Raw genomic sequence first — 23,801 nt, forward strand, 5'->3', positions numbered from 1 at the left:
GAATATAGCAGACAGTGCACTTTTTTTCCCCTTTGGCCCTGCCCGCCATTTGTATGTAGCCCCCGTAATGTTCCCCATGAGCATTCATGAGCAGGCTAAACAAATTTATCCACCCCAATATAAACAAAAATGCTGGTGAAATGCTGTTTCACATGTTATTTTGTTCTTACAGCTGGCCTACATATGCAGGAAAATCACATGGCAAAACTTTTTCCTCCTCCTAAGAATTCAAGCCTTTCATTTTTCTTGACATGCTTTCTGTTGGCATGCAGTTTTTGATGTAGTTTTTGAGCAACCAAATGTGGGATCAGAGCAGGACAGAGAGAGGCAGCTGCGTCCTGCTTCACTGCCTTCAGGTGTAGAGGAGCATGCTGTCCCCTCACCAGTGCTGAATTAAGAGTCAATTATTAGTCAGTTGGCTTTGGTACCTGGAATAGGGGAGGCATGCCATCTTGTATTTCTTAAGACAGCAAAACACTTGCATGTGGTATAGTTGAAAAGGACTATACTGTATTTCTTGCATAGATTGGTTCATTGTTAGGTTGATGGTGGGGTGAAAGCCATTGAATGTCTGGTGGAAGGTGTCCAGGGTGTGTTGACCATGTGTCCAGATAATAAAAATATCGTCAATGTATCACAGGTACAAGAGAGGTTTGAGTGGGTAGGAGTTTAGGAAACGTTGTTCTAAATCTGCCATGAAGATGTTGGCATACTGTGGGGCCATGTGGGTGTCCATTGCTGTGCCACTGATCTGGAGGAACAGGTCATCACCAAATTTGAAGTTGTTGTTCTCATAAAGACTTACTGTACTATGCTTTTGATAGAATGAAATACTTAGGAGCACATTTCTCTCATAAAATTCTTTTCTAATGTACACTTTATCCATGGAGAAATCTGTGCTCCCTCTCCTTGTATAAAAAATTTAACTTTTGTGTGCTGGACAGTGAATGGGGGAACTTACTACTCTTAACAAGCATTCATCCTTCTGCCTCCATGATCATGTATACGTGTGTGTGTGTGTGTGTGTGTTTATACACAAATGTAAGGGACTCAATACTGCAGCACTATCAAGTGCAAAGCGTTCACATCAGCATTCCCAAGAAGGTGTGACAAAGGCATAGAGAATTCCCATGGATAGTGTTTGGTGAGTCTCTTACATATTGTAACATATGTAAAGAACTCACTCTGGCTACATGAAACCTTAACTGCTGGCATCATTTAGACCAGGGGTTGTCAACCTGGTCCCTACCGCCCACTAGTGGGTGTTTCAGGATTCCAGGTAGGTGGTAGGGGGTTCTATGGCACAAGCTGAATCTGCCTTCCATTGAGCACTAGTGGGCAGTAAGGAAATTTTACCATCAAGAAAGAAGAAGAAGAGTTTGGATTTGATATCCCGCTTTTCACTACCCGAAGGAGTCTCAAAGCGGCTAACATTCTCCTTCCCCTTCCTCCCCCACAACAAACACTCTGTGAGGTGAGTGAGGCTGAGAGACTTCAAAGAAGTGTGACTAGCCCAAGGTCACCCAGCAGCTGCATGTGGAGGAGCGGAGACACGAACCCGGTTCCCCAGATTACGAGTCTGCCGCTCGTATTAAAAGGTTGACTACCCCTGATTTAGACAGACCAGGCAGCATAATTAAAGATTGCCTACTTCCTCTTCTTCTTTGGCGATCACTTGTAGCCTACCTACTATGTAGTGCTTAAGTCCAGGTTCTGGCAGTACTTCTTGTTTGCATCCCATACAAATTAAGAATGTGTTCCAATAATTCTGTACACCAAAGGAATTTTGGACAAACTCTCCATTTGTTCATTTTAATAGCTACAGTATATATGTTCACTCTGCCCAAGCTTTCACTGAGTTTTCCCCTGAACTACCGGTATGTCTGCTGGTCAGCCAACTGTGCACAGCTAGTATTCCAGTGGCTCTCCTGTGGCCTGCTCGCAAAGTATTTGGTTCAGTGTTCGAAAGCACCTTCTTCCTGGTTCCCTTTTCTCAATTAGCCAGAATTATTATTCACACTGTTATTGATTGATTGATTGATTGACAGGTTGATAGGAATTTCCATACTTTTCAACATACAAAATACCTAAGTGACATACATTTTAAGACTTGAAAGCATATATTGCACAAAATAAAATATAGGAAAGCATCTTGAGTAGTGCAGCCAACATGGCTGACTCACACTACAGAGAAAGCCATACCACAGTCAACACTCAAGGCAAAGCCTTGCTACAAATTAATTTTCCACAAAATTGCTTCAAGTAGCCATTGGAAACAATTCTGCACCATTCAGTTTTCTGCCAGTCCAGCTTGGCTACATATTGAACAGATTGTGCTAAAAATACAGCATGCATGCTTCTTTTTCATTCACCGGTCATTCTAGAGAAAAGAAGCATAAGCTAACTGTATTTGACGCCTCCTGTGCTGCTTTTTGTGAACACAGTGTTAATGATTCTAGAAGTGAACAAATGCCCATCAGTTTCCTCTGATAAGCCTATACTTGAGACCCAGGAACATTGTCAATGATGTGGATACATCTTTAAAAATGGAGCACCAGCTATGGTTGACCAGCTAAAGAAAAAAATGTTTTGTTGTATTTTATTCATGCTTGTTTTATTTTTAAAAATCCATTATTTCTGCCATATCTTCATTTTTATTTTTGCATTTTCTCTCCCTTTTTTAAACACATTGCAGTGCCAGAGAATGGGGATGAAGGTAGGGCAGTTTATTGACTGTTTTGTTATTTCTTCTGTAACTATAATAATCTCCAGTGTGTTACTGACTGTATGCCTTGGGCTGAAAATATTGTTTTGAAAGGATTGACTCAAATAGTCCTCTTTGTGGTTATAGCCTACCAGCACTTCATGGGCTCTCCATGCAACTGTTGTTGTTGTTGTTGTTAATTTGTACCCCACCCATCTGGCTGGGTTGCTTCAGCCACTGGGTGTTTTCCAACATACATAAAAACACAATAAAACAAAATAAAACTGCTAGTTGAAAAGCTGTGGCCACCTCAACATACAGGCCCCACCACAACTAATCAAGTTTGAAGCCCAGGAAACCACACCTTTACTTGATTCCTTCTTTTTCCTTATCAACTAACAAATGCACAGCCAATAAGTCAGACTCTTAAGCAGGACCAAAATGGGGCCTTCCAGGGGCAAGGTGAGGAAGGCTGAGCCAGCTTCAGATCTGTTGGATTCCCAAGCTGGCTCCACTACTGTCACGTGATCACACAGGGCCTGATGCTGTTCTGATGACTGCACTGGCGTCACTCTGCAGGAAGAGAACAGCCCAATCCACCTCCAGCCTGGCACAAAGGGAATTTGGATTGCTCTGCCTGCTATGACGTAGAGTAAAACCTAAGAGGATAAGAATTTTTGACCCTAAAGGTAGAAAGCCATAAAAGTACACAAAACCCTCCATAAGCAACAAGAAACAGGATATCCACAGGTTAGTAGCAGGAATAAACAAGTTCCCCTTCCCCTGCTTTAAAACAATCATGCCCAGAGGGAGGCTACATTTCTAATTGAAGCTGAAGAGGATTATTAATGAAGCAAGAGACCTTTAAAATTGTATGAAAGGTGGAATTTTGAATGGAAATCACTTTATTAGCTCTCAAATCAAAATAACCCCCCCCCATCACAGTTGCTTAATTACACTGATTACCTGGTATTTACGCTCCTTGAAATGGACATGAAAGTGACATCTCCCATCAGGCTTGTTATTAGTTTTAGGTGAGTGAGGCTGAGAGGCTTCAGAGAACAGTGACTAGCCCAAGGTCACCCAGCAGCTGCATGTGGAGGAGCGGGGAAGCGAACCTGGTTCACCAGATTATGAGTCCACTGCTGTTAACCACTACACCATGCTGGCTCTCACACCACTATGCCATGGGCATGCTAAACCATGAGCTGGGTCTCATCAGATTGAGGCTGCAGTGCTTTTATCATCAAACAAGTGTGTAGGAAGGGGCATTTTGAAGCTAGCATTTGTGGAATGTCATTGTCTAAGGAATTACAGAGACATCATGCTGGTTTATGGGCCGGTTCACTTGTACACATTTTTAGGCCTTGAATGCCTGTTCTAGATCCCTGCATCTCTTGCATATGTATCTTTAAATATATTTTATACATATGAAATCAACATGATTTATATTCTCAAAAATGGGATCATACTTAGTTTACAACAAAGCCGCCACTTACCTACTTCATGGTATAAATATGCTCAAATCTTTTTGAGTAAGGGGATACAAAAGACTTTCCTTAAAATGCCACACAGTCAGAGACTGAAATATTCTGTACAGTATATTGCCACAAGAGTAGTATTGGTTGTCAACTCGGGTCAACTCAACTACATGATGATGGGACCATAGAAATTCAGAATATTATATGAAAACAATAATGACAGTTATTCAGGTATAGAACCTTGGGTAGACATTTGATCTCTTCATCTTTAGAGAGAGGCAGTATTTTCAAACCTTTCCTGAATCTAGAATGGACTAGAAACTCAGTATTTAAAATGGAAGCTGCAATGGTATGTTTCACCAGCTGCTATTTTCCAAAAATAGTGAAGTTGGCTGTATTCAGGAAAACTGCTTTGGGGTAAGCAGTACAACGGACATCTGTCTCATCACCATATTGTCTTACTTTAAAGACAAAACAAAAACAACCCCCCTTCCCCTTGTCACAAACTTGAAAATCTGTTTTGGAAAACAAAATACAAGTGTCATCCTATGGCAGAAATGTTTTTCTCTTGTTAACTGTTGCGTCTTTGACATGGCGTACATGATTGGGATCCCAAGAACAATATAACATAGAAATCTGTCTAGCCTACACAACTACACGGATTGCAGTGGCTTCCTTAATAAATGTTTAAGGATTAAATACTGGGCTTACATTCCTTTACATTCCTTGAAAAATATTTTTTTTTGTTAGATATGCCCATGTAAGACCTGACTTCCTTGCAAGTGGAGGAGATAAAGGGGTTGCTCATTTGCATATGTTCATTCATTTAAACAGATTTAGATGATGATGATGATACTATGCATATCAATAATTTATTGATTTAATTAACATTATTACACTATTAACCACTTCCTATGAAACATCTCAGAATGGTTAACAATAATAACATAAACAAAAAATGTATAAAACAATATATAAGAGCAATTAAAACCATTCCATATATATAAAAAATTCAATTCCAATGCAGATACCGATTGGGATAAAAAATCTCCACTTAAAAGTGTTGCTGAAAAGGAGGTTTGCAGTCGGCACCCAAAAAAATAATAGTGATGGTGTTTGACTGATATGTAGCAGGAGGGAGTTTCAAAGGCTTGGTGTCACCACTCTGAATGCATTGCAACTGCATTATCAGACTCATCTAAGAGATGGTTGGATAAAATCCAATAAAGGTTGTTTACAAGAAAATGCCAAGCACCAATATAGCATTTCTATAGTTTGCTTCTCTGATGTGTATTTTAATATAAAAACTTGTTTTTAAAAAAGTAGTTAGCAAAATATAACCCCCCTCCCCTTGACGTTTTCCAGGGGACCCCCTTCCACTAATCTAGCTGGGAGTTTTTCTCTCCCGTAAAAAAACCAAGCCAGGCAGCTGGCCCTGGAGGGGGTCCTCCCCCCAAGTTTCACCCCCCCCACCCGAAAGAGGAATCCCTGCTAGCAGGATGTGTATTTTGTACATTAACTAGGACATAGTTAATTCATATCCATATTTGATATTAAAAGTATTATCATAATTAAGGGAGAATGTAGAAGAGATTAGTATCATTGGTATTGTACATGAATCTTGGTCATAGTTCTTTTATTTTGTTTCCTAAATTATTGATCAGTAGCAGCAGTTACTGTTATTTCTTTTAAATTTGGCTTGGATATTCTTAAAAAATTACATGTACTTCTGATTTATGTCTAAGTGAGAACAGCAGACCTCATAATCACAGGGCTACAGAAGAATGGCTTCAGTCCAGAGAAACTTAAGCATATGTATGTCTGAGGAAAGCCTCCTGTATCATTTTCGAAGCCCCTTTGAGCAACAATTTGCCATTATATATAAAAAAAGCTTTAGCACCTCATTGCATGCATATTCTTGTTCTCTCACCCTCCATTATAATATTTGGTATACATTTCTGACACTTGACTGCAGTTTCATTCTGTTCTAGATTGTTACTACAATATCCTGCTTAACTAAACTGCTTACATGAAACACATTACTGTATTATATATTTGCAATTACTGTTTGATAGTTGTGTTGCAGAAATGGTTGTTGGGAATTTCTTAAATAAATACATACAGCAGCCATTAATATAAAACTTTTTGTTAGCTTCTACATGCTAATATTCAGTGAAGGAGAATGTAGCTTTTACTCTTAAGAATAGCTTTTACACTTTAAATTTTCTGTTAGGATAAAAAGTATTAGTCTTATAAGTCGTTCTTCCATGCCACGAGGATGAACATATTTGACAATGTATCCAAATATTTTAAGGATTAATTGTTAGGCTCACAAACATAGGATAGATATCCAATGTTAATCATGTTCAGAGTAAATCCATTGAAATGAATGGGTTTGTGTCCATTTCCTCCCCATTAGGTCTACTCTGAGTATATTGCCCATGCTCATTTTTTAAAATACAGAAAATGTCATATCAAGATTATTTGATTTCATTGGAAGTAAATTTTACAGGATAGCTTCTATATATAAAAATTATGAGGAAACATCACTTTGTGTTGACTGATCGTGTTAAGCTGGCCTTCGTTACTGGCACATTAAAAAAAGATTTCCACTTTGGAAATCTATATGCTTGTTCCATGTGCTTCTGCTTTTTAAAAATCATAATAGGTTTGTTTGTTTGTTTTTCCTCTTGGATAGTCTAGCATCAGCAAGAAATCTTGTCAAAACCTTATATTAGAACCATGTTAAATGTTGACATGGTTGGTGTTAAACAATTAAATTCTCAATGATTGGGTTTTTTGTTTGTTTGTATATGTGTTTTTGCCTTTGTAGCTATCTTATTCATCACAAACAAAAGAATGGATTTAATGTTTATGTTAAAGAACATACATAATCATTTAAGTCAATCTCCCAATAATCACCATTATGAGTAAAAATGTTTATATTGATGTCATTTTTTAAAAAACAACACAGAATTGCAAATTAACTGGTTATTTTATTGTGAATTTGACAGGTGCTATGGATGTGGAAGAAAGAAATCGCCAAATGAAAATGAACAAATACAAACAGGTAGCAGGATCAGACTCCAGGCTGGAGCAAGATTATCATTCAAAGGCAAGGGCATTTTGTTTTGAAAAGCAGCAAAATGAGTAACTGTTTAATCAGGCAGTGAAATGCTAATAATCATTGCATGATAGCATTTGTAATTAAGAGTGGAATCCTGTATATGTTTACTTTAAAGTGAATCCCACTATTCAGTAGGTTGGACCTTTGCACAAGGTCACTCACTACCTGATGCTAAAAGGCTTATAGCTCCCATTTTTTGTAGTGTTGTCTGCCTGAGGTTAGGGTCCTCAAGAGTTGAACCCTACAAAGTACAAGGGTTTATTGCCAGAGAGAAAAACCACCCCACCTCTCTGTACTTGAAAAACTGTGTTCCGCATGTGCAAAGGGGGTTGGAGGGTAATCCCATGTCAGTGTGTATAGAACTGCAGTCAGGAGATTCTGATCAGATTTTGTAAACTATAATTAATTTTGCCAAGCTCTCATTGAATATAAATCAGAACTAGTGTGCTAAGAATAGAAAGAATGTAAAGTAGTTGCCTGCTTCAAAAAGTGATTAATGACCAATTAGTCATGTGATGGAGAGTACCAATATTAGGAAATGAGCTTAGTAAACTGTAAAGAGATAAATTGATTTAGTACATGTCTGGAATTAACATTTTTTTAAAAAATATATATGTTCTATATCTCATTCTTATGCTGTATAAAATACAATAAAGTTTTCAGTATAGCTCTGATTTTCACAAAGCTTTAAATCTTAAGATTGCAATCCTATACATACTTTACCTGAAACTAAGTCCCACTGGACTCATTGACTATGTTCAGATGTAATGATAAACCATGCTTAATGCTATGGGAATAAGCTGCAGTGAGACTTGAGCTTTTACATTTATCCTTTCATGTAGTGGGAAGGAGTGCTTTGGAAGCAGTTTCAAATTCCCTTAATCTTAGCTTGTCATTGCATCAAAACCCAGAATCATGGTTTATCACCAGCTATGGTCAGTTTCCAAACAAGTCATATTATGACTTCTGAAGCTACAGTATGTTTCATCATTGTTACTGTAAATCACAGTCCCACGCTTGGGTGAAATTGCAAGCTGTTTTGGGGGGAAATGGAAAGCAAGCACAACCAAAGTCATCTTCCTGTAGTATATGAGAGGGGAGGAAAGAACAGCCAAACCCAAGCCATAACTCATTCACAGAGTGCTAAGCCATGGTTTAGTGTTACACCTGAGAAGACATATATAGAATTTCACTATTAGGTACTGGCAGGGACAGGAACTGGCAAGCCACTCCAGTATCCCTGCCAAGAAAACTCCATGGGCTCTGGTCCTTGGGGTAACGAAGAGTCGGACATGACTAAACGACTAAACAACAGTTAGGTACTACTAATAAGAACAGATAGATTTCAGGCACATTAATGGAGGGTTGCTTCAGGTGCTGCCATATCAGTGGATTCAGGTGCTGCTATTTTTTTTGGGGGGGGGGTGTCAATTTCTATATAGGTTTATAGCATTTTTATTGCTCTTGGAATATGCCTTTCTAAGTTACCAAAAATAAATAGATTGTGTCATATTATGACAGATTTTATTAATCTCATGTGACATGAAAATTATTCTTTTATCAGAAACTGCATTTTCCAATGATTCCATTGGAAAATTACTGTACTTCATGTTCTACTATTGAGCATTACTTAACGTCCATTGGTAATTGGAGTAGCATCTTATTAGATAAAACTTTCGATGTATTGCTAAAAAAGAAAAAGTCATTGCCGTATTTGTATATTACTTGCTTGCTAAAAAGATTGGTCAAGGTGCCTCAAACCACACTCACAGGCATTTGAAAGACAAAACTTTCTCAATAAGCATGATTAGTAACCTGGACAATTTCAGCCTTCTTAATATCTAGTCCTGAAAGAGTTTGTATCAAGCATGTTCTTCAACTGACCTTAACTTCAGGGAGTCTTTTGATGGGCTGTTGCAATGAGTAGGGAGCTGCAAAGCTCTCTTGCTTCAAAGTTTGGAGCTAGAGCGCTGTGGCTTAATCCCATTCATTCATTCATCATTTTATTTGTATGCCTCCTTTCCGTAGCTAGAAACATGCTCAAGGCAGCTTACAACAAATTTACATAATTACAAACATAACATAACAAAAGTAGCAATAAAAAAACCATCCAAAATTACACAACCAAAATGAAGAATTTTCACCTGAAACATAATAAGATCTAAAAATAAAGATACAAAAAATTAATATCAACAACAGCAACAAACCCACACCAGCCCAACTCCCTAAACAACACCCCAAGCCCAAGAGTCTGTTCAACAGCCTTGCCACAGTCAGGGCCCTGCCCTCCCAGGTCAGTTGGAAAAAGGCCTTCAGGAGCTTCCAGGACTCACAGCCAAGATGGGCTGCTTTTGGATGGCCACTGGACTTCTGTTAGAAACTATCTCTGTTGAGGCAGCCCATCTTCTTGTTGTCACAAATAGCTTTCACACTTTTGTATATGAATAAGAATGTCATTTAGGCAAAACAAACAAAAGGAATAAGTAAATATTTAGGTCCTTGGAATGAAATTACGTCTCCGTTAAGAGCATATTTTGGAATGTCCAATAATTTCCTTATGTTGGAATGTATGTTCTAAATAATCTGGCGCTGGTAGTTTTCCAAACGTTTCTTGCTGAGGAATGCAGTATGCATACACCAGACACCTAAGAATAGATTTCCTTTTATGTAGGCAAAGATATCAACAAACGCTAGGAAGTGACTTCTACTTCACTTCTATTTCAGTCTATTTCTATTTCACACTGGAGAGCCAGTGTGGTGTAGTGGTTAAGAGCGGTAGACTCGTAATCTGGTGAACTGGGTTCGCGTCTCCGCTCCTCCACATGCAGCTGCTGGGTGACCTTGGGCTAGTCACACTTCTCTGAAGTCTCTCAGCCCCACTCACCTCACAGAGTGTTTGTTGTGGGGGAGGAAGGGAAAGGAGAATGTTAGCCGCTTTGAGACTCCTTTGGGTAGTGAAAAGCGGGATATCAAATCCAAACTCTTCTTCTTCTTCTTCTTCTTCTTCTTCTTCTTCTTCTTCTTCTTCTTATGCACAAATCAAAGTGTCACAGTTGGTAATATAAAAAGTGAAAACACAAATGGAAATATCCCTCCTAGGTTGAGTTGTAGTTTGCTAGGACTCTAAGCCTAAACCAGGGCTTTCACTCAGTTAAAGATATATTAGCTGATCAGTCGTTTGAATTTTATGGAATGAATTAATAAATGCAATTCTTGTATTCATATTTCCCAGTAGCAACTCAGAAATATGAACATAAAAATATGCACATAAGGATTGGAATGCATATTTCCCCCCTCTCAGAATCACACACATAGACGCTTCTCATAGCCACCTGACAACATAGCCATACACACAGAGCAGGAAAGCCAACTCAGGTCAAGACACACATATATAAACGTAAACAAAATAGAATAACCAGCTCTCCTTTTCAAACCCACACAAATACAACACAACACACAAAGGGCAAAGTGAGGAGAACTCGCCACTGGCACCAGCTGAGGCTAATCCACTGCTGCCACTCTTACCACAAGGCAGCAGCCATTCATTGCTTGCTGAGCAGAAATCCTCCTTTCTGCCCCCTGCCTCGGCACTGCCAGTCATTCTGCTCGTGCAGCCAAGAATGCTCTATCTTCTGCCATCAAGAGCTCCATTGGCATTCTACCATAAGGAAGCATGCTTAGGCTCAGACTCCCTGACTTGCCTTTATAAGGCTCCATCTACACTATACATTGAAAGCAGTATCATACAACTTTAAACAGTTGCAGAATCCTGGGAACTGCAGTTTCTTAAGAGTGCTAAGAGTTGTTAGACTCTTACAGAGCTACAATTCCCAGAGTGCTAATCAATCCCTATTCGTGGGGAACTCTGGGAATTGTAGCTCTGTGAGGGAAATAGGGGTTTCCTAACAACTCTCAGCCCCCTTAACAAACTACAATTAATTTGTTGTTGTAGTTAGTTTAATTGTTGTTGTAATTAGTTTAATCAACTCAACACTGCAGGTCCTATCTTGAACAAATGTCATAGGAAGTCTGTCCTTCTGAGTACTGGTATATGGCCTTACATTGCTGCCTGCCACTATTTATTCATTTATCCCAACATTTATGTTCAGCTTGACAACTTGATAACAAGATCTTGAAGTGCATCATAAAATCTTTATAATATAATCAAATCAAACATGAATGCAACACAAACTAATATATAAATGGGGAATACGAATTGCATCCATAACAGTTGGAGCAGAGGTGGACGGCAGATATATCTAGATGCATTGTTGCCCATACCAGTGCTCTCTATCTGCCGTCAGGTCTTATGCATGCTGGCTCACCCATTCACTTTAGAGGGAGGCACAGCTCCATACATTTATCTCTGTTCACACCAAAGCTCTGTCTCCAGTTAAATTAATTGGACTGTTCTTTCAGCTCTGTGTGTCCATTGGAGCCCTCACCTAGCCTGGATTGCTAGACTGGGGCATACATCATCATAAGAGTAGCTCTTTTGTAATTGAGTTGTATTTCAAAGCCAAGAGAAATTATATGCCCTTATATGTTTTGTCTGGCAACTGGAGATTACATATTTATTTATTTATTAGATAGATACATTTTTGTCTTTGTTATCCAATTACTAATTGATTCTGGCAATTTACTAAGGAAATTGTTCAGTGTATATTAAAATGAAGAGTAGGAAAGGAAAAGGCAGCAATATATATACAGTACTGGTAGGCCTCCACTTACAGTACTGCTGAAAATGGAATTGGTATTCAAGCTGGTATCCTACAATTGTAATGAGCTGACTGGTAGAGTAAACTCACTGATGAGGGAAAAATCTTAGCTTTGGCACACTATGTTTATCACACCGTTTACCTTAAGCGATCAAAGTTATTGAGTGCTAGCTTAATAAGACTCAGGAAAAAAGAGTCTGAAATTTGCAAGATTAACATTCACTGAAGACCTCCCCCAAGTCAGATCCATGACTATCAAGAATCACAACTATAACATCTTAATGGTCAACACTGTTTATTTAGGCTGTAATCTTTTACCCATTCACTGGGAGTACAGTATGTTCTCATTGAACATAATGGGACTTATTTTTTAGTAGATATGTATAGGATTGCACTGTAAGTTTGTTATTTTACATTTCCATTTTGAGACTGGAGCAGGGAAATTATACTTTTCAGAGTAGCAACATATGCAGCACAAACTACAACTATAACCAAAGCTGCAGCAATATTATTTAGCAGCAATAAAATTTATTTTGTAGCAATGGAAAATTGTAAGAGGATGACAAGAAATGTATTTTCCTAAGAATAAAGTGGTAGGAGAGGGTCAGTTGTCAAATTTATATTTGCCATGAATGCTTCTCAAAAGCAGTTAGAAAACATCAACAATCTAATAGGAAAATGAAATGATTTTGTGAAGGGAAATTGATTATAGGAAGAGGCTAGAATGCATTTAGAAACCGAATGATAGATAAGAATAGGTAAGGCCTGGGGAATGTGGCTGAGGCAATTTGAAAGATGGATGAAGGCAAAATAGGTTGTGGACATATGTAATAAATTCCCATTTATTTTTCTCCTATTAATTGTGATCTAATCAATTTACCCTTAAACTGATTTACATTTATCTCATACCTTCAGCATTAATGAGAGATTGACTAAAATGTTTTATCAAAATCTATATGAATATTGGAAATTCAACTTGATTAATGTATATTAGTTACAGCTTTTGTGGGCATGCCCATGACTCTAACCTTTAGATATGCTGCAACCGTGTTGTTGGCACTATTAATGAAAATTTGAGAGCATAGAGAATCTGTCATAAGTATATTAGTAGCAGCTAACATAATTTTGGCAAGATACTGGAAGGTAAGTACAATACCCATCAGAAATAATGGATGAATAAATTAGTGAATGTACTAGAAATGAAACCATTATTATTATATTAGAGATTAGTGTAGAAGTATACAAAATTCTAATAGAAGTGGAGTCATATTTCTGGAAAAATAAACATATACACTATTTATATGTATAAACATATACATATACAAGTTTTCTCTGAACTACGTATAATGTGAAAAAATATTATTTGTGCTTTTGTTACTTTATGTTATTTAACAGAATTTATATAACACACAAACTAAAGTCCTCCAAACAGTTTACAAAAGACAATGTTATCAACGTTTTGCTGTCAGTGTCTATTGTGTCCTTTTCTTTATCTTTTTAAAAGTAACAAATTTGTGAGAGTTTTGTATTTGGAGAATACAGTAGACACATAAATGACAGGTTTCCCCCTGGGACTGTGAAGCTATAGTTCTTGGCACTGGTCTCATGTTTGAATCCCTATTGATAGTAGGCCTGTGCTCCTTGTGTTTGCAGTAAAACTGTAATGTAGCAGAATGTAACTTTCCTGTATTTGCATGGAACTATTACAGAGAGATTGGGGTTTTCTTAAGTGATAGGATAGAATATATATGAGGACAGATTTGAGTCACTCTTACTCTGTAGATGTGGAGATGATGCTTTATTACTATTTTGATCATTTTGAGAGAGAAACAGAGAAAATTCGTCTCCAATGTAGATATGGAACAAAATTATCTGCAAATCAAGAGGCTTTGTTGACCAACATTATGAAAAACAGCAGAGACGATCAGTGAAAATTAGAAATCCTACATATTGGCATAAGCACTATTTAAATATTAAATATGAAAACCATGCTTTTGTAATAAAAATAATAATCTACATGTCACGCTAAACCATACCTCAGTATAACGTACACATTTGTTTGTTGAACTTAGCATGAAACTATACCGTAGTTTAGCTGCAGTTTGTTGATTTGAACAAAACAACAAACTGTAGTTAAAAGCAGAAGCAAAGGCACCTGAACTTCTCCTTTCAACCTGATGGGAGAGGGAGGAGTTACAACCCCAATTCTCACTATGCTTATGGTGCAGGCAAATCCTGAATGAAAGCAGGCTGCTTCAGGATTTTCCAAGCCAAAGCAGGATCTTTTTGAAGTGCCCCAAACTGAAGCAGGATCTCTGCAGTGATAGGAGTGCTTTGAAGCTTCACATGTTTTTGCTTCTTCTTTTTTTAAAAAAAAACTGCCTGCAAAATTGGAAGCATTTCTCCCCCAGCTTACCATATAAGTAAAATACCAAGTACAGAAGAGGGCAGGGAGAGTTCTTTTGTGACAGACATATCTGGTTTCTAATCAGAGGAAAATAAAATCGCAATGCCTTGGGGAAGATGTGTTGATGTAATGTATATCTTGTTTGCATGCCCAGGAGCATGATTCCTGCAGCCCAGTAAGGGACTAACCATAGGAATAAGACACAGGATATTGGTATTGGGTTGAAATAGTCCACAACTTTTATTGATTATAGGTATAAGTAGGATTTGGCCAAGGCATTGGGTATGTATCCAATATCAAGCAGCCTGACTGCTGGTTGATAAGTAGGATGGACCAACCCTGACTCCAGGGTCACTCCTTGACATGCACCTTATAAATAATGGTTGGGAAACAGCTTCAGATTTGTGTTTTGCTCATATGGTATCCAAAGTCACAGAAACTACTAAGTATAAAACTAATTTTAAAGGAGTGGACGTGTGGATACAGAGGCAGGTGGGCTTGAAGTTCATTTTCCAAATAGGCACCATTTGCAGAACCAGCAAAAACACAGAACAGATATAACTTCCTAGCAACTGTACCCATCCATCTTATATTTTGCAGGTTATGTTACTGGTGGAGGAGAAGGGATGGGAATGATTTTAGCAAGTGCCACAGCCACAACTGTGTCTGGTTAAATCAACTGTAGTTGTTCCTTCACTCCAAATTTAAGGTTAGAATGCTATAAAGTGCTCAACTAGAGGTTTTGCTTGATGGTTGCACCCAAACTTCAGTTATGGCAGCTTAATACAAAATTACCCAAACCAATGAGAATCTGCAATCTGAATCCCTGGGCACTAGAGTCCGTCCCTTTATTTGAGCCTTCAGAAATGCCTTCAGAAATGCATATTATAAACTGCCTTGTGATCCTAGGATGGAGGGCAGTATATGAAATGAAATAGGTCCAGAAGGTTATCAACCCTACTAGAGCTGAGCATTTCTGCCTGCCAAGTCAAATTGAGATCTGATAGGACAGGTAGATTATATCTTTTCACCCGAAGAAACATTTTGGTAACAAGTGACCCTCAATATGCATGGCCAGCAAGGATATACAAAAGGAGATTAAACCTCCAGACAGTCAAGTGAAATCTGGCTAGTTTGCAAGCTATGCTGATGCCTAATTATGCAGTCCATAGTACATAAAATAAAAATATCCTGTGCATAGTGTCTGTTGCAGTAGCTGTGTGAACCCAGAAGCCAATGCCTAATCATACAGAGCTCTCACTTGAGTCATTCCTTTTCCACTTTTTCTATTTTCTTTTTTGAGGTGAGAGAGAAATTGTTCAGATGGGGTCTTCACATGATGAGATTTTGACATTCAATGTCCAGCTCATTCATTATTTCTCTTCACAAAGATTCTTACACCATTGATCTTTTCATTGACCATGTCACTCGTAGCTGTGCAATATTGACACCTCACCATTGTTTTTTGGTTGCCACCTCTAATAGCTCTCAGCTCTTTGAGCACCAGCTATTCTAACACTGTTATTTGCTTTAGATCTCCTCTCATATCGGGTACCAATAAATAGCATTAGGGAAAATAATTGTTCTTTGTGGTGTGCAGCAAAAACCCTCTTGTTATCTTAGCTTTCTAAATGATCGTAATGCCTGTCCTATTGGTTCCAGTCCTTTGGAAAAAGTAAAGCAAACTCCAACTTCCAAAAAAGTACATTACAACTGCTTTGCTGATAGTGATATTTAAATGATAGTGATACCAGTGGCTTGATAGCTAACAAAGCAATCCCAATGTGCTACCGTGGCCCCGTGGAATGGCAGAGCTACTGCTGCATCTGTGGCCCAGCCACTCATGGCAGTTGAAGTGTGGGGCAGATTGGGCTGGATCAGCACTCAGCCCTGGATCAGGCCCTTCATGGACAGCTGACATCAGCTGTAAGAGTGGCTTGTGAGCCAGCAGACCCCAGGGCAGCTCAGCCCTTCCCTTAGAATGGGCCATTTCAGGACCTTCTTCTGGACTCTGCCAATGGGAATTTCAGTGCTTGGTGGGCAAATAAGGATGGTCTGCCCCAGTGGAGTTATGCGAGTGTCCCTTGAGTGCTAGTGACCTAGTGAGCCAGCTGATGCAGGTGGAGGAATCCTTCCACTCAAATCTAAGCCCACCATAGTCTGACATAAGGAAGATTTGGATTGTAGCCTTCAGTAGCTTGGAAGCTCAGGACTGAAAGCTTTTTATTGCATTATGTTCTATTTAGAGATATAATGTTTAGAATGATATAATCAAATAAATTACATTTATTCCTTCATTCTTCATTTATTTCCTGTCCTATTACCCTAAGGTCTCAAGGCAGCTAACAACACTTAGCTTGTATGCATTGGTTCATGTCCCTTAGAGGGCTCACAGTATATGTAGGTCATATCATCAAAAAGGCAAGAAAAAGAGAAGGAAATAGCGAGGGAGGAGAATTTTTAAATCATTGAACTCACCGCCACAAAAAACCGTTACATAAAGGGATCATTTTTAATTTCCCTGAATACAGGGAAGGAAGGCAGTAGAAGGACTAATTCTCAAGTAATTTAGCAACAGGTATGTGGATGGTGTCTGTACATGCATCACTGTCCTAGCTTTCTCACATAAGACTGTTGATTATATATGGTCACTGTGGTGAGGGAAGGATCAATCTAGCTGGCTTAGAGGAAAGACATAGATGTTTGCCCCAGTCCCCAGGAGATATGCATGAAGAAGTAGATTTCTGCATGCATAGCATTTGCTGGATGAATAATCACTTATGTAAATCAGATGTGCAAATCACATCTGTTGCTAATTTGTACTGTGCTGCTTTTGGAGTGATGTGTATCTCGATGTACATTCCCATCCATGTTAGATCTGGGATGGTATGGTCACTTTTTTACACAGGGCACTTGATGTTTGTTTGTTTGTTTGTTTGTTTTTGAAAAAGTGGTGTTTGTTTTGTTTTTTCATGTTGCTTTTTCTGATGTGCTTACTTGGGGGACATCTGCCTTGAAATTTCGGGGGGAGGGAACTATGCTAAAATTATAATTATGATTGTAAACAGACACTGTAAATCTTTTATAAATGTCAATTTTCAATAATGGTAGCCCTTACCATTAAATTGAGTTAATATTTGTCTCCTGCTTTACCAACAACAAATGTAGAACTCAAAATGGCCCACCTTCCCCACCCCACTCCTTTCCTCTTGTGTTTTGTGAGTTTGGGCCTCTTCCTTGACTCCAGCTGGCTGTCTAACTACAGTTTTATAAACCACTTAGAGGTTTAATTACCATCAAGCTGTATATACATTCTGTTAAATAAATAAAAACACAGCGGGAATAGCTAACTTTTTCCAGCCTAGGTGCCACATTCATCCTCTGGGAGCCTCATGCCAGCAGTGGGTGCATATACCCCACATGCACACCATGCATAAATATATGCAGAACACATACACAGGCCACACATATGTACACATACACAGACTCTCATCACTTCTCCTCAAATTATCTGTGCAAAGGACAGGATTTGTGGCCCCCTCCTTGCTCATCAGACAATTGATGTGATGATCATGGTCAGGTGACCCTCGCCACTCCCTTTATGATATTTGCCTCTCACTGACTTGCAATTCTATCTGATCTTTAGTGGTAAATGCTGAATTAAGTCTCATATGCAAAGTGTGTGTAGGCAGCTTTCCACAGCCGTCTCAAGGGCTGACTTGTGCTGTGATGCTCTTGAGCTACTTAATCAGTTTAGTGCAATCTATCAAACAATATTTTCAACAGGAATTGACAGATTTCATGTAGCATTTCACCCTCCATAAAGTCTAGTTTACCTATTTCTCTTTCACTACCCTCATCAAGTCTATTAAGTTGTTCATAATTAAAATATCCCTCTGTGTCTTATACCAGAAAGAAATGAGCCCACATTTTTGCTGTGAACAATTGTGGCACAAATTACCCATAGGTCCTTGCATTATGGGGAATAAAAACTGGCCAGATGGTCCCTGAGTTGTTCCAGCTGTTCTTGAAATTTTAGCAGGAATTGCTGATATGCCCAAGGGAAATTGTAATGAAAGGCAAGATTTAACTTTATATAAAGAACAGTAGATTTAAAAAATGGAATCTTTCCTTAACATCAAAAAAATGTTTTGAAGGATCTATTTTATTCTTAAGGGTATTAATGCAATGATCTCCTTTACACATAACTTAGTGTCCTTCAAGATTTTTCACCATTGTTGTACTTAGTTATTGACACTGGATATAATTTTCTTTAAAAAAAAAAAGACCACATACAGATAGACACTGCAGAGTTTTATAAAAATAAACTCTTGAGTTTCAGAAACACCATGGTTTGCTGAGCCATCCTGCCTCAGACACTACTCAAACTACAAAGGCATAAAGCAAGAGCAGCTAGAAAATGAACCAAGCTTTGGAGAAATAAGTCATGGCATATTTGCTCATATGTGACAGAATGCAGGGTTTGTTGAACAAACCATGTTTTTAGAAAAGGATTTGCATTATGCAACCAGTGTAAAGTGAAAGTGGGTGTGGCCTTCTGGTTAGCATGCTGTGCTGAGGCCACTCCCACCCTACTGATGGAGACTCAGAGGCTCTGGCCCTGGTTACATAATAAACAAAGCAGTTGGAGAGACTTTGCTTTCCAAAGTGGGTTGGACAAGAATTAATGTCATCTATTTTAAAAAAAAATATTTTTAAAAAAATCTGTCAAGAGGCAGTAAGGTGAATTAAATGGTGATGACTCCTGCTACCCCAGCTGTTCTTGATAATTGCCTACTCTGAGGAGGAAAATACATTTCCCCCATTTCTCCTGTTGCAAATGATGACCAAAGATACCAGCTGTGAGCAGCCTCCAAGCATCCATGAAGCAAATGAGAAAGTAGATATCTGAGCCTTCTATGTGCAGGTAGCAGCACTACAATAGTAGTGAGATTTTTTTTTGCCCTTGCAGAAGAGAGTAAAGTAGTCAGGTCAAAACAAAAAACCTGGAAAGCAGAGCATTTAGGAAAAATTTGTGTGTTACCCGGATCTCTAAAATGTTGGTGTGGAAGAAGAATCATATTTCATTTGAAACCAACCTGCTTAAGATCATGACCTTTCTGGTGGCTCTGAAGCCTAAAATCAGATGGGACCTATGCAGCTTGACAGCCGATGGAGACCTATCCATGGCATTCATAATTGTTTTTGTATGCTTCTGAACTGCTCTGGGATTAAGAAAAGTGCAGTTTACCTGGTGTCAAAACCAGATCTCAATTAAAATGTCTCCAGACTATGCCAAAGAAATTGCTGACCAAAGGTGAAATTTTAACAGAGCTCCAGTTACAGGTGGGTAACCTTGTTGGTCTGCCATAGTCGAAACAAAATAGGAAATTCTTTCCAGTAGCACCTTAGAGACCAACTGAGTTTGTTCTTGGTATGAGCTTTTGTGTGCATGCACACTTCTTCAGATACCTGGTATCTGAAGAAGTGTGCATGCACACGAAAGGTCATACCAAGAACAAACTCAGTTGGTCTCTAAGGTGCTACTGGAAAGAATTTCCTATTTTGTTTTAACAGAGCTGAGAGACTAGTCAATAAAACTAGTCTTTCCCCCTATCAAACGGAGGACAGATATCGTGATACAAATGTGCAGATATCATGGGACAAATATGTCCTTCAGGAACTCTGATGAGGCTGTATACTTCATTGACTCTGTTGAAGGACCTGAACCTGATGAAGAATGAAAATAACATGACAAGTTTATTTATTACTGCACTTGTCTTTTAGCTCCTATACTGCATGGACAAGTTGCAAAAACTCTCTGGTATTTCCTTCCCAGGAAAAAAAATATGTCCCTCATCTGACCCATCTCATTGGAAGTGAGCCCCTCTGCTGTCAGAACAGGCAGGGAGGGAGAAACTTGGTGTAGTTCCCTCTGGAGTCTCATGTGGCAGTCTCTCTGATTTCTTTTGGGCACTATGTGAAGTACTAGGCTTGTTAGTGTGTTTCAGCTTCCATCTGAGGGTCTTTCTCTCTGTTATTTCTATACTTTCCAGTACCTTAAAGTTCTGTTTTCCATATGTTTCTCTAGGTCCTTGAGCTTTGAAAGTAGTGAGTAAATGGAATATTTTATAATGCACAGATATGAGGCAAATCCTGGAGCCTGTGTGTGGTCGTACATTCAACCTATGATATTTGACTAAACTCAAGCAATAAATTCCGTTCATTGTCCCTTTAGAACAGGAGCTGTTTGGTCCTGTTGTACTTTTAACAAAAGGGGGTAGGGAGGAGCCTTACTTTATATTTATTGGAGAGCAATCCAATCAAACCTGGTGTGCCTTACTTCTGAATAGACCTGCACAAGACTGGGAGTTTACTCTGTGGTAGCCATGTGAAAAAGTGAAACAGGACATTTTTTAAAAATTCTCTGTTACTTACTCCAGAACATCACTGGTTGTGGCTCCACTCACCACCAGCATGCAGGGCTCAATAGGTTACCCCAAATAAATGTGGATCTTGACAGGAAAAAGGTGGGCCAAAGCCTGAATTTAGTGTTCTGTATGAAAAAATAATAATTTAAACCAAGGGGAAAATTGTATGCTGCCTCTAGACATGGTGCCTCCCCACCTCTGAAATGTATTCCCAGCTTTCTGTTTGTTCAATGTGTCCTGAATATTACTACTTCCCTGTTGTTATGGAATATTAGATATTAAAACCAATATTAGATATTGTTGCTTGTAGGAAATTAACTGACGCGATGAACAGGATGATGTGAAGGGAAGGCCGCCCAGAGCATTCTAGGGGGCTCCTTTTATTGAAAACTCACAGCTAAGTTAAACATTAACATACACAGAGAACTCCAAAGACCAAATAAGGAAAGGTGTGCCTTCTGATACCTAATATGGAAAGCCCCTCCTAATAACACACCTTTTCCTCCCTTCATCTAGTACGTGACCAGATGCATGCTTACAGCTCTATCACTCACCCCCTCCTCTAAACACCTCATGATCTCCAGTACTTTTCCACCTATTCCTTTGTTCTCCTGCTCTGCCTAAACATGTGTTTCCCAACTTGGTGCCCACAGAGCCAAATGGTATGCCAAATGAAGCTCTGTATCTTACCTAATTTAGTGTGGTATGCCAACACTGTATATTAATTATTCTTATCTAAACAGAAAGGCGTGGTATGCCAGCGCCTGGCTAAACTATAATTCCTACATCTCCCCCTTTTTAATTTATTAAATGCAAAAGGCCAAATCAGTTAGATGAGCAAGGGTGTCAACATATCTGTGTCAAGCGTGGAAAGTCACTTCTGTGAGAGGGTAAGGAATGCCGCTTTTATGGGCATAATGTGTATGTCATGAGGCAAAACTTGTGCAACAATTGCATTAACCTTGTAAACCTTTTCATATGAAACATACAAACATAAACTTTATATAAAACCCTATATAAACTTTGCATCAAACAATGAAACAATTAGCAATAAGAATACTTTTTAGTCTCTCAGAAAGTGAGGGCTCAATATCTTAATGTCTGTGTCAAAAGTTCAACAAAATAAACTTGTTCCTCAACGGAGGGGTGGTGTCTTCTATAAACATGTTGTTGACACATTAATGTTGTTATGTTCATGTGTCTGCAACGAGTTAGTGGTAGACAAGTAAAAGCTGCCATGGTGTGATGAGAGAGCCTTGATTTCTCCCCAAGTGACATGATGATGCTGTAGTGGCTCTCTGTGGGTCTTGAATCTGGAACGCTATAGCAACACGCGATTCTGGTCCCTCTGGGGGTCATGGATTTGTAGTGCAGCCAGGTTGAGCATCGGGTTTGAGTGCGAGTCTTGGATCCTGGATCTGCAGTGATGCTAGGTTGGGCGTCAGGTGGAACATTGTATCCTGACACCAATCCATCTTTCCATGGTTTCACGCAGTGGGCTGTTTACGCAGTGAACTGGAACCAAACTAAATCTGAAAAAGTAAGCACAAAAACGTAGCCCCGCCCATTTCCCCTGTGGTTTGGGATTTGGCCAAAATGATTTCCAATTGGAGCTAATAAATTTGAATTAATAAATTTATAATGTTTAAATAAATTTGTGATGTTTAAATTTAGAACTTAGAAACTTTAGCTACCATTCCTGATTTGCGGGGAAACCATTTCCACTTTTTTCCTTTTAATTTTAACAAAAGCAGCCTTTAAGGTGCTGTGAAATCTCTCAATATATTCCAAATTAGTAATAAATTTCCAATTGTTGACAAAACTCTGCAAAATTATGACTACAGTAAGCAGGTTTTGAGAACTTGCCTTGTGGCTTCTCCTTTCTTGAGTTGTCCAAATATAATGAGAATGCGTCCAAAGAAAACAAAAGAAAAATATTGTGTTGCCAAATTACATTTGCTTGTAAACCCTCTGGGATTTACACCAGTAGAAGATGATGGTGCAGTCTGAGAACATTGAAGACACTGCTGTAAGATAGCTGTTGCATGTTCTAAAGAAGCTGAAACTTTTTCCAACTCTTTTGCATGTTGGTGATCATGCCCATGGTGCGATCTAATATGAGCAATATAAAGCTGGCAACTGCATGCTTGTAATAATTGTTGCCATGTTAGAAACAAACTTAAAAGATTTTCAGCTATGCTTGGTGTGATATAGATCCTGAAAGAAAAGCAAATAACCTGACAAATATACTATCTAAAATAATATTAATATTCTGCATTAGGAATTCTTGAAGTGCTAAAGTTACTACAGTTAATCCTTGGACCTCGATCAATAAAAAATTATAAGAGCATCTGTGCAATTATAGAATAAACTTAATTAGATCAAAAGCAAACAGATGAGGATCTGATAGAATATGATAAGAAATCTTTTCCACATAATCTGTTAAAACTGTTTGCAACTGAATAAACCATTCTCTCCTATTCCCTCAGTGGCAGAGGGATCACTATATCAACTAAATCTAAATATCAAAACTTTACTTCTTTATCTAATTTTAAATATACTACAATATTAACAATAAAACTTAGTGTATGCACTAGAGAAATCTATTCTAAATTAGCAAAAAACTTTTCTCTTTTGCTGCCTGTGCTTCTGAATTTCCTGTTGTTGGCCAGCTATGGAGATGAGGATTAAAGACAATGCTGTGCCATCCTGGCATTAACCCTTTGAAATACTGCCTGTGTTACTGATGTTAAAGCAACAAGGTCTGCTAAAAACCAGTTCTGCTGGATTCCTTGTAAATCTCAAAGCTTCAAACAAAAGAAAAGAATAACTGAAAATAAGAAAAGAGAATCTGCCACCTTAATTTGAAATATCTGTGAATGAGAATATGTTTATAGTCCAAATATAAGAATGACTTCTGCAGCTGAACTTTT

The 23,801-nt window shown here is 38.5% G+C and overlaps 1 protein-coding gene across 7 annotated transcripts in view; it reads left to right on the forward strand.

The window, feature by feature from the left end:
* The window catches only part of RIMS2 (regulating synaptic membrane exocytosis 2), a 355,451-nt gene that overhangs the window by 273,480 nt on the left and 58,170 nt on the right, over positions 1-23,801 (forward strand). The window contains exons 32-33 of one of the 7 annotated variants that reach the window (XM_033155715.1): positions 2,696-2,716; positions 7,200-7,300. The exons of 5 other annotated variants lie outside the window; for them this stretch is intronic. In XM_033155715.1, coding sequence (XP_033011606.1) covers positions 2,696-2,716; positions 7,200-7,300 — 122 coding nt within the window. The remainder of the gene's footprint in view (positions 1-2,695; positions 2,717-7,199; positions 7,301-23,801) is intronic. One more of the 7 variants, XM_033155721.1, reaches the window with a different exon arrangement.

Source organism: Lacerta agilis, chromosome 7 (assembly GCF_009819535.1).
Source record: "Lacerta agilis isolate rLacAgi1 chromosome 7, rLacAgi1.pri, whole genome shotgun sequence".
Taxonomy (NCBI): Eukaryota; Metazoa; Chordata; class Lepidosauria; order Squamata; family Lacertidae; genus Lacerta; species Lacerta agilis.